At 36.7% G+C, this 13,680-nt stretch overlaps 1 protein-coding gene and 1 long non-coding RNA gene across 3 annotated transcripts in view; one reads left to right on the forward strand and one right to left on the reverse strand.

The window, feature by feature from the left end:
• The window catches only part of bmal2 (basic helix-loop-helix ARNT like 2), a 34,506-nt gene extending 23,725 nt beyond the window's left edge, over positions 1-10,781 (reverse strand). Inside the window, exon 1 of one of the 2 annotated variants that reach the window (XM_067420315.1) lies at positions 10,103-10,781. In XM_067420315.1, the coding sequence (XP_067276416.1) occupies positions 10,103-10,160 (58 nt within the window). In that variant the 5' untranslated portion in view covers positions 10,161-10,781. The remainder of the gene's footprint in view (positions 1-10,102) is intronic. The other variant, XM_067420316.1, reaches the window with a different exon arrangement.
• A 576-nt stretch (positions 10,782-11,357) lies between these two features.
• On the forward strand, positions 11,358-12,914 carry LOC137043737 (uncharacterized). Its single transcript, XR_010898566.1, has 3 exons — positions 11,358-11,390; positions 11,831-12,141; positions 12,547-12,914. It is a non-coding gene; the product is annotated as an uncharacterized lncRNA (long non-coding RNA).
• Positions 12,915-13,680: the final 766 nt, after the last annotated feature.

Raw genomic sequence — 13,680 nt, forward strand, 5'->3', positions numbered from 1 at the left:
TGCTTCTTTCTCAAAACAAATTAATCATAGGTGTAATTATACTCTTTAAAAGCAATACACACCTAGACTGGGTTAACCCAGCCCGATCTGCCAGCGATTTGATTCCACCTTGCAGCTCAGGCTGGAAACTTACACATATTTTTATCCTTCTTCTGTTACAAATTTGCGAAGCAATGGATCATTGGCCTGATTGGTTAAATGACTATCCAATTGCGTACAGAGTCATTTGAACTACGCCCGTTGATCACGCCTCTTGCTGTCTGAGTGGTTGAAGAACGATCCAATTTCACACAGTAATTTGAACTGTGCCTGTTGATTTCACCTCGTGCAGTAGAAAATACAGAGCAGACTTCCCAGAACAATGTTAAATCTTAAAAGAATACACACCCAGACATTGAAAAACGATCATGTCATAAGGTGAGCTCATTATTCATTATACATTACGCTGTTACCATAGAGCTGCAATGGAAACATATCCAAACTCACGTCAACCACTATGCAAGAAACGTGACAAAAGTATATGAAAGTAGGTCAATGAGTCGATTGCACACTTTTGGCAACACACCACACATTGGTAGTATTTTGCGTTTCATCACCCCGAGTCAAGCTGTAAAGTGACTGTTCAGCTAAATGTTTGACAAACGGGTAACCACAGGGTTCACTACTGTTAACTCATTGTCATTTGTAAGTTGATCATAGTATTTATGTTCTGCAAAACTTTGCCAACATGGTGAACTTATCTGGTTGCTATCTTTGAGGTTTGCAGGTGAAGAATGATTTGTGATTTGCGACCTTACCCTAGAAGGGTCATAACATAATGTTATCATATCGCCATCTTAAAAGGGATTTAACCCTATTATGGTTTCTCTAATATTCCCTTTCATGCAGTGTGTAATGGGTCCTGCACACTGTGCGATTTTTCAAAATCCTTTGCGAATGTCCCTTGTCAGACTGTACGAACATGATCCCCGTGTCACACTGTAAGATCTCAGTTGTCATTAATGTCAGACTGCACGATAGTTAAGGCGCGCTAAAAACGGACGCGCGCAAGAAATCTCACCCGGATATTTATATCATCAATGAATGACGCGTTGGGTGACAGTGAGCTGCATTATATTATGTATTATGTCATAGTTTGTCTTGAAAAACCGAGATATTTGACTGTTGTCGTAGGAGAAGTCACACTGCAGGATTCTGTGCCAAATCTTCTGACACTGCCAGAATTTCGTCTGAGGTAAAATTTGATCGCAGAGCTCATTAATCGGCGGCCGGTGAACATGTCAAACTAACGACCAAAGACGTCAGATTTTAGCCTAGGATCTGAGGAATCTTTTGGGATTTCCTAAATTTGTCTCAGACGGCCAAATCGTGGCCAAGATCGCACAGTGTGCACCCGGCTTAATATAACTGTTGTTTGTGAATGTAAACTTTCTGCAAAGTTGAAAGGGCACGATAAATAAAGTTTTGGCAGCAGCTATTTACACCAAGTGTTAATAGCAACTAGATTCTATTTACACTCTTACACATTTTCTTTATGATAATTGCTATTTACACTAAGTGCAAATAGTGATTCTTTTTACACCATATAAAAGTAAGTTTTTTGCCATATAAACAGTAATTACATGTAATTTATCATTTATTTGACAGATACATACTATTTGCACCTCAGTATTGTTGTACAATAACAGGATGCAATAATAACAGTGTAAATTATTTTTATTTAAATTATTAAATGGAATTCTGCCTTAAAGGGACAATAAAAGCCCTCCTTACACCCATCCCTAACCCTAAACAATACATGTTTTTATTATTATTAAACAGCTTGTTTGGCATTTTATTTCCACATTTAGATTTTTTTTTAAATTGAAAATAAATGCCTTTCCGAAGAGATTTGTGATGAGAAAAGAAAGAAGAGCAAGCTTTACAAAAGGCCGAATCGAACCTGTGCTGATCGTGATTAAACAGTGATCTATAAGACATGCATATGCTTTACTGATTGCCCACTGAGGATGTTGAATTATGGGCGTTTTAAAAAATCTTGTTTGGCACAGCCAGGCATTGTTAGGCGGAGCTAGTGCGAATAGCACTCGCCAACAAGTTATGCTATTTGCACTTGGTGTAAATATACACTCCGTAAAGTTGTCTCCCAACAGAAAGAATCGACTCTGAACCACCTATGTAAGTTGTTTGTAATTTGAATCCCACTGCATGATGGTTATATGTCAATAAAAAATACATTTGGATAATGCCTGCCTATGTTGTACGTTGTCCGTCCGCGAACAAATTGACTCGCCCTCAAATGTCAAATCTCGGATTTCAATGCAGGATTTGCAAAACGCTTGCTCTTGAAAGATGGGTCAGTACCCAGTTTATTTGGAACAGCTTGCTCCTCAGAATCACACGCTGTAAATATGAATATTTATTGATGTATATAATTTTCTACTGGATGTTCAAAATACATAAGTTTTGCGTTTTAAATTTTGTACGTTTCTGGCTAATCTGCTAACTCACGTTACTGTCTTACTAAAATACATCTGCTAATCAGCTGTGGGCCACTTTTACCTAAAACTGTCTATTAATGCAGATTGTCTGTAATTCTTATGATTTTGAGGAAAGATAAAGGATGGAGGAAAGGCATTTGTTTTACAAACTTTTGTTACACAAGTCATTCAGTTTAGTGCTCGGCTAACACCTGTGCCGTTATTGAAGCAGTTCCCGCATCTGCACTGCAATAAATTAGAAAAGTAGAGGTAGAGTTGTTAATGCTGCAGTGAGGAACTACAATTGCAACATCTCATTTTGTACCTCAAAATCAGTAGCGTATCAGAGAAAAGTCAAGTTGTCCTTGAGAAGGAGGCTCGGGCTGAATAAGTTCTTCCAATGTTTCATCATCGGACTCGGATTGGTATGGTAAAAGTCGACGTCATTATTAATTTCTTTACAGTGTACAATCGCTGAGCTTTAGGAAGCCTCCAGACGGAGCTGAAATTCAGTTATGGTGATCGTCGTTTATCTTCCGTCACATACTGTATGCGGTAGACCAATCACAACAGACTGGGCCATCTGGCCACTCAGAGCAGAGTAGCTCATGGAAAGGAGGAATTTAGAGAGAATGATTCATTCGTTGAGTTGTTTGAGAATCACTGAAAAATGTGGTGGTGTTGTGCAATGTATATTATAAGAAAATTAAACAAATGAAACATTAAACAAAATTAGGAGCCTTTAAAATGGCATAATAGGGGCACTTTAAGATGGGACACCATAAGAGTTAAACTGCCAAATCAATTGGATGTAAGGGGCTGAAGAAGGAGCTGCTGTACTTCTTATAAAATAAATGGTAAATGGACTGCATTTATATAGCGCTTTTGACAGACCCATGGACCTCCAAAGCGCTTTACACGTTGCCTCACATTCACCCATTCACTCTCTCATTCATACACCAACGGCGGTGTCAGCCATGCAGGGTGACATCCAGCTTGTCGGGAGCAGCTGGGGTTAGGTGTCTAGCTCATGGACACCTCGACACTTGGTCAGGTGGAGCCAAGGATCAAACAACCAACCTTCCGGTCTGTAGACATCTACATGAACCACTGAGCCACTGCTGCCTCTTACTAAAAAATAAGTATTTTGTCATTTGTGACAAAAACATAAGTAATCACTACACTGTAAAAAAATTTGTTAGTTTTTGTTGGTTTAACTTAAAGTAAGTAACCTGGTTGCCTTAAAATTTTGAGTTTATTGAAATTAAAAATTTTAGTTGATAAAATGAAGGAAATTAGTTTAATAAATAGAATCTTAAAATATTATTGTATCTGAACCACATAAAAAATTTGATAAATCATAAAAATAGCACAATTTGGCATTTTTCACTTTATCATCAAAAATAAAACACACAATTACCCAATATGATTACAAAATCTTTTAATTATATTTTAATAAAGGTTGTCGAATCTCAAAAAATGTTCACTGTATTAACTCAAAATTTTAATTTCAATGAACCCAAAATTAAGGCAACCAGGTAACTTTTTTTCTAAATAATTTTTTACAGTGTATCTTCACGACCACAAAATAAAATCACAAAGGGTGATCTGAATCCCGACATGAAGCAGAGGGTATAGAAACATTAGCCTATATCACACAATTTTCTTGACTATTTCATGCAATTCTGACTTAAAAAAATAAAATAAAAAAAAAACCACTTCATGAGGGCTTTTCATATTGCAGTTCATATCGCAAGCATAGTATGTTATAATAACTGCGATATGATTAATTTTTATATCAAACTGTAGCTCTACCTGACACCAGGGACATAATGAAGCTGTTTTTGCCATCTGCCATCCCCATTGACCGCCCTAATCCATTCACAAACTCCCTGTGAGCAGAGCAACTTATTGATGGCCAGGCTTTCACAGCGCAGTCTGTTTTCCTGCCGGCTTCACCTGTTGATTTAGGCTTGCAAGACCAACATATAAAATTGTGAGAGAAAAAAGTCAGAATTGCAAGACTTGTTAACTTGCAATTGTCAGATAAAAAGTCACAATTATCTTTTTTTTTTTTTTTTAATTCTGTGGCAGAAACAATCTTCCATAAGAGAGATTTTCTATCAACCTGAATGGATTTATTTTCCGTCAATGACTGGCTGACTAGATTAATCCACTTGTTAAATGCCTACTTGGCAAAAAAATAATAAAAATAAATAAATAAATAGACATCTTGATTTCAGTTGAAATGATCTGTTATGTGAGGTTTAAGCTTAAAAAGAAAAGCTATATAGTAGTTATTAAAATTTGATGATTCAGATAAAAAAAAACATGTTAATTATTCCCATGGTTAAATAAAACACTGACACATTCCTGTCACTAAAGCCAAAAGGCCAATTACTAATGTCTAGGTTGTTTAGAACCACAACTCAAGCCAGTTAAATCATCTTGGCAATAAACAGTGGATTTTCTGTATGACGAAAGGAAACTCCGAAAGGACTGATGTTTATTTTCAGATTTGTTCATATTAATGTAGTGAAAATTACTTCAAATTTTCCCAGTTTTAATGTAAAAACATGCTATTTTTCAGATCAGTGTTCGGCTAAATTACTGAAAAGTAGCTAAAATGTGAGAATCTCTAAATGTTAAAAAAAGGCATTCAAGTTTAGACATGACCTAATTTCTCTAACAAATTACAAAAGCGCCTTGCCTGCCTCCATAGCTGGCAATTTTGAACACTTAATTATTTTGATAATTGGGCAATTAATCCAGGGCTATAAACACCACAGACAAGCGATAAGTACTAAATAATTTACTAATTAAACTATTAAATTAAAGCTATATAAAAGTATAATTCTTTTTACAAACCATCTTACATACAGTATTTCTAAAATGATCACATAAGTTTCAGTCTCACGTAATAATGTTTTCTTTTTCTGGATTACCTCAAAGTATAAGAAAAATTGTGGCATACACTATACATTTTAATATACACATTATTATTGCATCTACTTCCTTTATCTGCCTATTAAACTTTGTATTGTATATTTTAAAACGTTTATTAATATTATAACAGACCTTTTCTTAGTCACAGATAAGATATTTGGACAAGAAATAATTTTCACATGGGAATGTAATAAACTGAATAAACTCTTTGAGCTTGATGTTGTTATACCTTTAACATAAAAACAAATCACTAAATAACCAAAATTACATGAAGCTAAGCAAGACAATCAGTTAAAATGCTTAACTCAATAGCAGTATCAACAAACCACATGATTTTCTGATGTCTAGAAATGGAGGCAACCGGAAACCATCTCTTTGAAAAGATAGGAAGTCAAGTGCAAGCCATAAAACTGACACAAAAAAATTGTGATGGGATAATCAGAAAGATTGACAGCAAAACAATCAGTCCGGACTATAATTTCTAGGATAAAAAAAAAAAAACAATGTTGTAAAGAGGTCCTTGAGAATGAGACCATGAAGAATTTAAGCATACTCAAAATAGCTTGACCATTCAAATCAGTGGAGCCTCCTCACTGACCATGACAAAGTAAGTGTACTTTAGGCAACACTTACAGGAATGACACACTAATACTACAATCTTAAATGCTCAGCTAAATAATTGTACTGAAATACAGTTCCTTATTCCTTAAAAACTGCTAACATTTCATATAAACAAATTTACATTCTAATACAACAAATAATTTAAAAAATACTCTCCCTTGACTTTCATGCAAAAAAGTCCTCTGACTTCCATGTATAGCTCAGAATCAGGTGTAGCAAGCCATAGTGCAACATTTTATCTGCATATGCTACAGCTAGAAATGCAGTGGTCAAAGTGTTGATAAAAAAAGCATCGTAATACACCCCAGTCCTTCTGACCTACATTTATGAATACCATAAAGACTGAACTTCTATTAAACAATTTACGTATTCAGGTCAAGAAATCTAAGTATATCTACACAACTAAAAACATGAATTACTTTTGGAAGTAATGACTATACTAACATATTAAATATATTTTATTAATAATAAAAAAAAAAAAACAATATGCATCAATCAATACACCATGCATGATGAACAATATTCTAAATGACTAGTTCAGTAACCAATAACAATATACTACCGTTCAAGTTTGGGGTCAGTTTCTTTTTTAGTTTTCTTCAGCAAGGCTGTGTTTAATTGATAGTAAAGGCTTATACTGTTAAAAAAATATTTCTATATTGAATGTTCTTCTTTTAAACTTTTTATTAATCAATGAATCTGATAAAAGTCACATGTTCCCAAAAATATTAAGCAGCACAACTTTTAAAAATATTAAAGAATAGTTATTTTTTCAAACTTTTGACCGGTACTGCATACATACATATACGATACACTTTAATTCACCAGACAGAGTACTACATTTATAAAAAAAAAAAAAAAAAAAAATTTTTTATATGTATATACACACACACACACACACACACACACACACACACACACACACACACACACACACACACACACACACACACACACACACACACACACACACACACACACACACACACACACACACACACACACACACACACAAAGGATTATTAGTAACACCATACTAATACTGTGTTTGACCCCCTTTCGCCTTCATAACTGCCTTAATTCTACGTGGCATTGATTCATCAAGGTGCTGAAATCATTTTTTAGAAATGTTGGCCCATATTGATAGGATAGCATTTTGCAGTTGATTGAGATTTGTGGGATGCACATCCAGGGTACGAAGCTCCCGTTCCACCACATCCCAAAGATGCTCTATTGGGTTGAGATCTGGTGACTGTGGGGGCCATTTTAGTACAGTGAACTCATTGTCATGTTCAAGAAATCCATTTGAAATGATTCAAGCTTTGTGACATGGTGCATTATCCTGCTGGAAGTAGCCATCAGAGGATGGGTACATGGTGGTCACAAAGGGATGGACATGGTCAGAAACAACGCTCAGGTAGGGCGTGGCATTTAAACGATGCCCAATAGGAACTAAGGGGGCTAAAATGTGTCAAGAAAACATACCCCACACCATTACACCACCACCACCAGTCTGCACAGTTGTAACAAGGCATGATGGATCCATATTCTCATTCTGTTTAATACCAAATTCTGACTCTACCATCTGAATGTCTCAACAGAAATGGAGACTCATCAGACCAGGCAACATTTTTCCAGTCTTCAACTGTCCAAATTTGGTGAGCTCGTGCAAATTGTAGCCTCTTTTTGCTATTTGTAGTGGAGATGAGTGGTTCCCGGTGGGGCCTTCTGCTGTTGTAGCCCATCAGCCTCAAGGTTGTGCATGTTGTGGCTTCACAAATGCTTTGCTGCATACATTGGTTGTAACGAGTGGTTATTTCAGTCAAAGTTGCTCTTGTATCAGCTTGAATCAGCCGGCCCATTCTCCTCTGACCTCTAGCATCAACAAGGCATTTTCACCCACAGGACTGCCGCATACTGGATGTTTTTACCTTTTCACACCATTCTTTGTAAACCCTAGAAATTGTTGTGCGTGAAAATCCCAGTAACTAAACAGATTGTGAAATACTCAGACCAGCCCGTCTGGCACTAACAACCATGCCACGCTTTCCCATTCTGACATTCAGTTTGGAGTTCAGGAGATTGTCTTGACCAAGACAACACCCCTAAATGCATTGAAGCAACTGCCATGTGATTGGTCGATTAGATAATTTCATTAATGAGAAATTGAACAGGTGTTCCTAATAATCCTTTAGGTGAATGAGTTCATTATAAGTGCATTTTTGTTGTAAAAAAAAAAGTATTATCTTTATTAATTGCCAGCATTATAATGCACTGTCATTGACGTAAAACCCACATTAAATAAAAAAATAGGGTATATTTTTATGGCAAAAAAATAAATAAATAGACAAATTGCCAGGGAAAATGCATTTATTTGTCAGCTATGCTAGAAATTACAGATGGGCCAGAAAGTAAATAACTGACCTGAAAAAACGCCTATCACTGAAATGACTGGAATGGGCAACTCAAAAGGCCAGTTACCTAAGAGACATACTTTCCAGATAAGACCCTAAATTCCAGTCACGTTTTTTTAGTGTCGGGGAAGGGAGGGGGTGTCTGTCACGAGACTAGTCAAACCAAACTGGCAGCAGATTTAGGTTACACGTTTTAGCAGGAATATATTGCCCTGTCGTTCTATTACATTAAACAGCTTTAATTGGGATTCATAAACTATTAATAAGCTATATTCATAAGCTAGTTATGCAAAGGTTCACAGAATGAGTTAGGGTGAAGAGAGAAAGCAACGCCTGAGGAAGAGGAGGGCATCACAGCCCTGGCCTGCACGTGCTGTGTAAGTGTTTGACCTACATATTACACAACCGTCACGTTACAAGGTCACGTTACAAGAAATCAGACTAGATCAGGCAGCACTATGACCTCACAATGCTAATGATTCACATTTACGTCACAACATGCAGTTTCACTCATTAAAGGGGACACTGAATTCACTAGAGGAAATGACTGTGCTACACTGTGTATGTGAGAAATCATAAAACAGAATGTTCTATGATCAAAAAACAACCTTGTTTGTCAATTATTTGGGCTCATGTCAATGAAACAGCACAAGTGATGACTATATAATATAGGCTATATGAAAAGTATAAAACCAGTATTATAGTTCGCTATGTAAGCTAGTTGCAGAACAGAGAACATTTTGTTCTCAAAATAAACCTTTCGGATTGGTTATTATGACAACGTTTAGATACACATGGGGTTTGTAGCAATCAGCTTTATTTCGTAAACAATAAATTAGGATCAAGTTAATTGTGTCATCATTTTTATGAATGACCAAAACGCATTTATGCCTCCTTTTGTCAGAATTGTACATTTAATATCAGACTTCTTTGTATCTTTGTGTTGAACAACAGACCGCAAATTACTTTTTCCTATATATTCTTCCTCAAAAGTAGGAAGGATAGCTACTATAAAAGAATAGCTAACTTTGATTGGGAACCGGAATAAAAGCATGCATCAGGATCGAATTTAACAACCCCTATGTAGGCTATACCGCCGATTTAACATGTTTTTCTGGATAAGATCCGATTCTATTATTTTGGTGTGGGTTTGCGAAAAAAATAAATATAACAAAATAGTTGACCATAAGAAAGAAGAAACAAGTTCCACAAAACATAAAAAAGTCGTCAGCAGCAAGCAAATAAATATTTTAAGACATTTTAAGAACGAGCCACAAACTGACCGAGACAGCCAATCAGCCAAGGCCTCGCAAAATAACTACAAACAACATATTACATTTAAAATACGTGACTGTCAGTAACATTAAAACGCAGGATATGTGGTTAAATGCCGCGTTAAAGCCCCAAATGTGCCCCTGTGAGCAGCTCCGACGCAGCCCTGCTTGTTTGCTAGAGTTCGCTCTACTGAACTACTGACCTAGTTTCTCTGCGAACGCGAGTGTGCAAACCAATCAGCGGGGAACACCGAGATCTCCCCTCTCCTCCGCCCGGCCGGCACACAGCGCAATCTACAACAACTGTCTCCGCTTTAAGCGGACCCGTGTGGGGTGGACTAACTTGTATTGTTTTAAGTGGCGTTACCTGTCTTTTCCCCCGTCGCTCCGTCACCGACGCCAGCCGCTGTATTCCTCGCCGACATGGCTGGAGCCGGTACGCCGGGGCCCAGGACTCCGATGCTGCATGTGGAGAATGAAGGCGGTGGTGGTTATTTGCAAAGGGGGGAGAGAAAAGGAGAGGTGACGGCAGAGGGGGGACGGCGAGGCCTGTATATTGATTTAATTATTTGTCTTTTCAACTAACTGAATTGGGAGGGTGGGCTGAGCGTAAAAACGTGCAAGGAGAGGGCACGATGTAATCAGGACAGTGGTTGAAATCCCGGGAAACGCGGAAGACTACGGCGCACAATCTCCTCCTACCATCATCAACACCGCCTTCTTTGCTGTCCTTTCCCTCACGTTACTAACCTAGTAAGTCACGCGATATGTTATGCAAGCCGAGAAAAATGCGGTCACGGATGCGATGGCGGTATGCGGGTACTGAACTGTGCTGGTGCCGGAGACTGCCATCTTTTCGGTTGCAGCTGTAATTCGGCCATATCGCATTCAGTTTCTACACCATCACTTTTATTTTTAAACCAGAAAACTGTGTTATATTAGGGCATTAACGTTACCTGATTGTAACAGGCTGGCTGTTGTTTTGATTATTGTTGAGGTGAGTTTTGTATTAAAAAGACATCAAAACTATTAGGCTCCCTGTATCAATTTGGTAAAGAGTGTCAAAATATTTTAGCGCCTTGTGTCATAAAAAGGAGCTTTGTAGCAATCGTCTGTAAATATTCCCATATTATGCTATTGTTTGCGAGCCATTCCACCGAATGGGTGACATTTGTGTCCCCAGGACATTATATGTATAAAAATTCATGAAAATTAACTCTAAAATGCATTTTATTATTAAGCAAAGTGTCCCGCATATTAAGCTAAATGAAAAATTTAAATATTTGATTAAAAACATCAATAAAAACTACCTAGATCAGTAAGAAAATAGCATTTGTTGCATGTCCCCACTCTCTATCTCTGTACTTTACAATGAAATATAATGATTAAAATCCTTCAGAAATCGTATTTTTTTTGCATTGTTGCGTGACTTTATACACAATCTATGCTTTTTTAAAAAATAAAATCAAGAGAAAAAAATATTTTATCTAATATTTTAAATAAAAAAAATGTTTTAGTCATGTCCCTGGGTTTTCACTCAGTCCTGTTACCGTAACACATTCCCCCCTCTAAAAAACTTGGAACATTCCACAAGACACCTTTTCAACAGGAAGTTGCATCATCTACATCTTCTGAAGGCAATGGGAAGACCAAAAGTAAGTCCTCTCATTTTATTTTCTGTATATTTGATGATATTGCAACTATGTCTGAGAAGGTCAATCTCAACATACTTTCCTGTTACCTAAATTATTAGTTCGATGTTATTTGTTTATTTTTAAGATAATTTTTGGGGTAAATCAATAGAATTTGCTTAGTATCCTCATGCTGTTAGCATGTATGCTATGTGGCTATAGTTCATGTATTTGCTAATTATATGCTAAAAACTCAGTCCTGTTACCTTCAGTCCTGTTACTAATATAAACCGTAACAGGACTGAGTAACAGTAACAGGACTGAGTAGCATCCTCCGGTGTATTGATTTATTAGTGTAAATATCAGTTTATGGAATACAATTTACTTGATTTTTTAAAGTTTTACAGTTAACAGTTACTTAAATTGCAGACGTATCAGTTTTACAAATCTGAATACCATTACAGGGAGCCAATCCACCACTAAGTGCTGCAGAAAAGCAGCGACTCTATCGCGCCCGGCGCGATGCAGACCCAGAGAGGAGACAGAAATATTTAGAGAAGGAATGTGAAAAATACAAGAAGGATCTCGAGTCAGGCAGAAAGAAACTAATCAATGACCTCAGTCAGAGAGAAAAGGACAGACGTCGCAGAACGTGGAGGGAGAATTACCATAGCATCAAGGACAGGAAAGAAGCCCTCCAACACCTTGTCACACCTCCACACAGCCCCCAGTTATCACCAGAGCAAGCTGTACATCCACAACCAAGCACTTCCAGGTCTAGTTCAGAAAATGCTCATGTGCCAAAGACAATGTGCTAGAGGGGTTAGGTTTAATGAAAATAGCCATGAACATGATTACATTCCAAAATGGCCTAGTTTCACAGACAGGGCTTAGATTAAATCAGGATTAGGGCCTTAGATCAATTAGGGCATTTAAGTGGCTTTTATGAACGTTTTATAAACGTTTTATAAACATTTTATAAATGTTTTATAAACTATAAAACATTACTGCTGTGCATCTTGAGACAAAACCATGACACTGACATATTTTACGATGTGCTTTACGATGTGAAACCGGGGGGTATGAATTCTTTCCATCAGGTTATAGAGATTAGTTTAACAATGTAATCATAGATTTGACTATTGTGATGTCTAATTTATTGTGATGCATGTTTTTTCAGGCAACATAATCAAGGGCAGAGAAGAAACCGAAAAACACGAAAAAAGCTCAATTCACAAATTCAAGAACTAAAGGTTCTGTTGAAAAAAGAAACCAAAAAAACACAAAGGTACAAGAAAAGACTCCAGCGCTTTAAAAAGAAACATGCATCTCCACGCACAAAGGTAAACAAACAATTAAGACAACTTCCAAGTGTGGCCATTCGGAGCATGGCCATGGCATGCTGACGGGGAAGGAGATACACCTCTCTCTCTCTCTCTCTCTCTCTCTCTCTCTCTCTCTCTCTCTCTCTCTCTCTCTCTCTCTCTCTCTCTCTCTCTCTCTCTCTCTCTCACACTCTCTCACACTCTCTCTCTCACACTCTCTCACACTCTCTCTCTCTCTCATTCTTCTTTTCATTCTCTTTCTGTCTTTGCTGTGAGAAACAAGCACTTTTCTTCAGAAATCTCTCACACACAAGCTATGCACACTATACATACATATATATATATATATATATATATATATAAATATATATATACACACACACACACACACACACACACACACACACACACACACACACACACACACACACACACACACACACACACACACGCACACACGCACACACAGTCCGCATTCATTCCTGTTACGCAATGTTCAATCCTGTTATTAAATTGTTTTTCTCTAAAAAATAAAGTTAAATCACTGATTTTTTCAATTGTGTTATGTTTATTATTTATCCAATAGTTTAATTTATTACATTATAACATTTTTTATAAATTTGAGGTTTGGGTCTCCTTTAAAATGAAAAAATGGCTTTTGTTTTTTAAAAGAAATACACCTTGTGTGCATAAATACTGATTTTTAGAGACAAATGTAAATGATTTAAACATGCAACCAACCATGTCTTTAAAATAAGCACGTTTGTGAAATGAAAACAAATAGACCAGTTGACATTTCTTTTAAACTTGTTTTTTAAAAGACACATGTTTTTTGGTAACAGGACTGAGAAAAATGCATCCATCTCCCACTTTGAAACCTTTTAAAAAATAAAATAAAGTTACCTGAGATTGACCAATATACATTTTGAACAGTGAAATATGTGTTTTATTAGAATCAGTGTTGAAAAAAGATAAAAAATGTGTTTAAT

Source organism: Pseudorasbora parva, chromosome 16 (assembly GCF_024679245.1).
Source record: "Pseudorasbora parva isolate DD20220531a chromosome 16, ASM2467924v1, whole genome shotgun sequence".
Classification (NCBI taxonomy): Eukaryota; Metazoa; Chordata; class Actinopteri; order Cypriniformes; family Gobionidae; genus Pseudorasbora; species Pseudorasbora parva.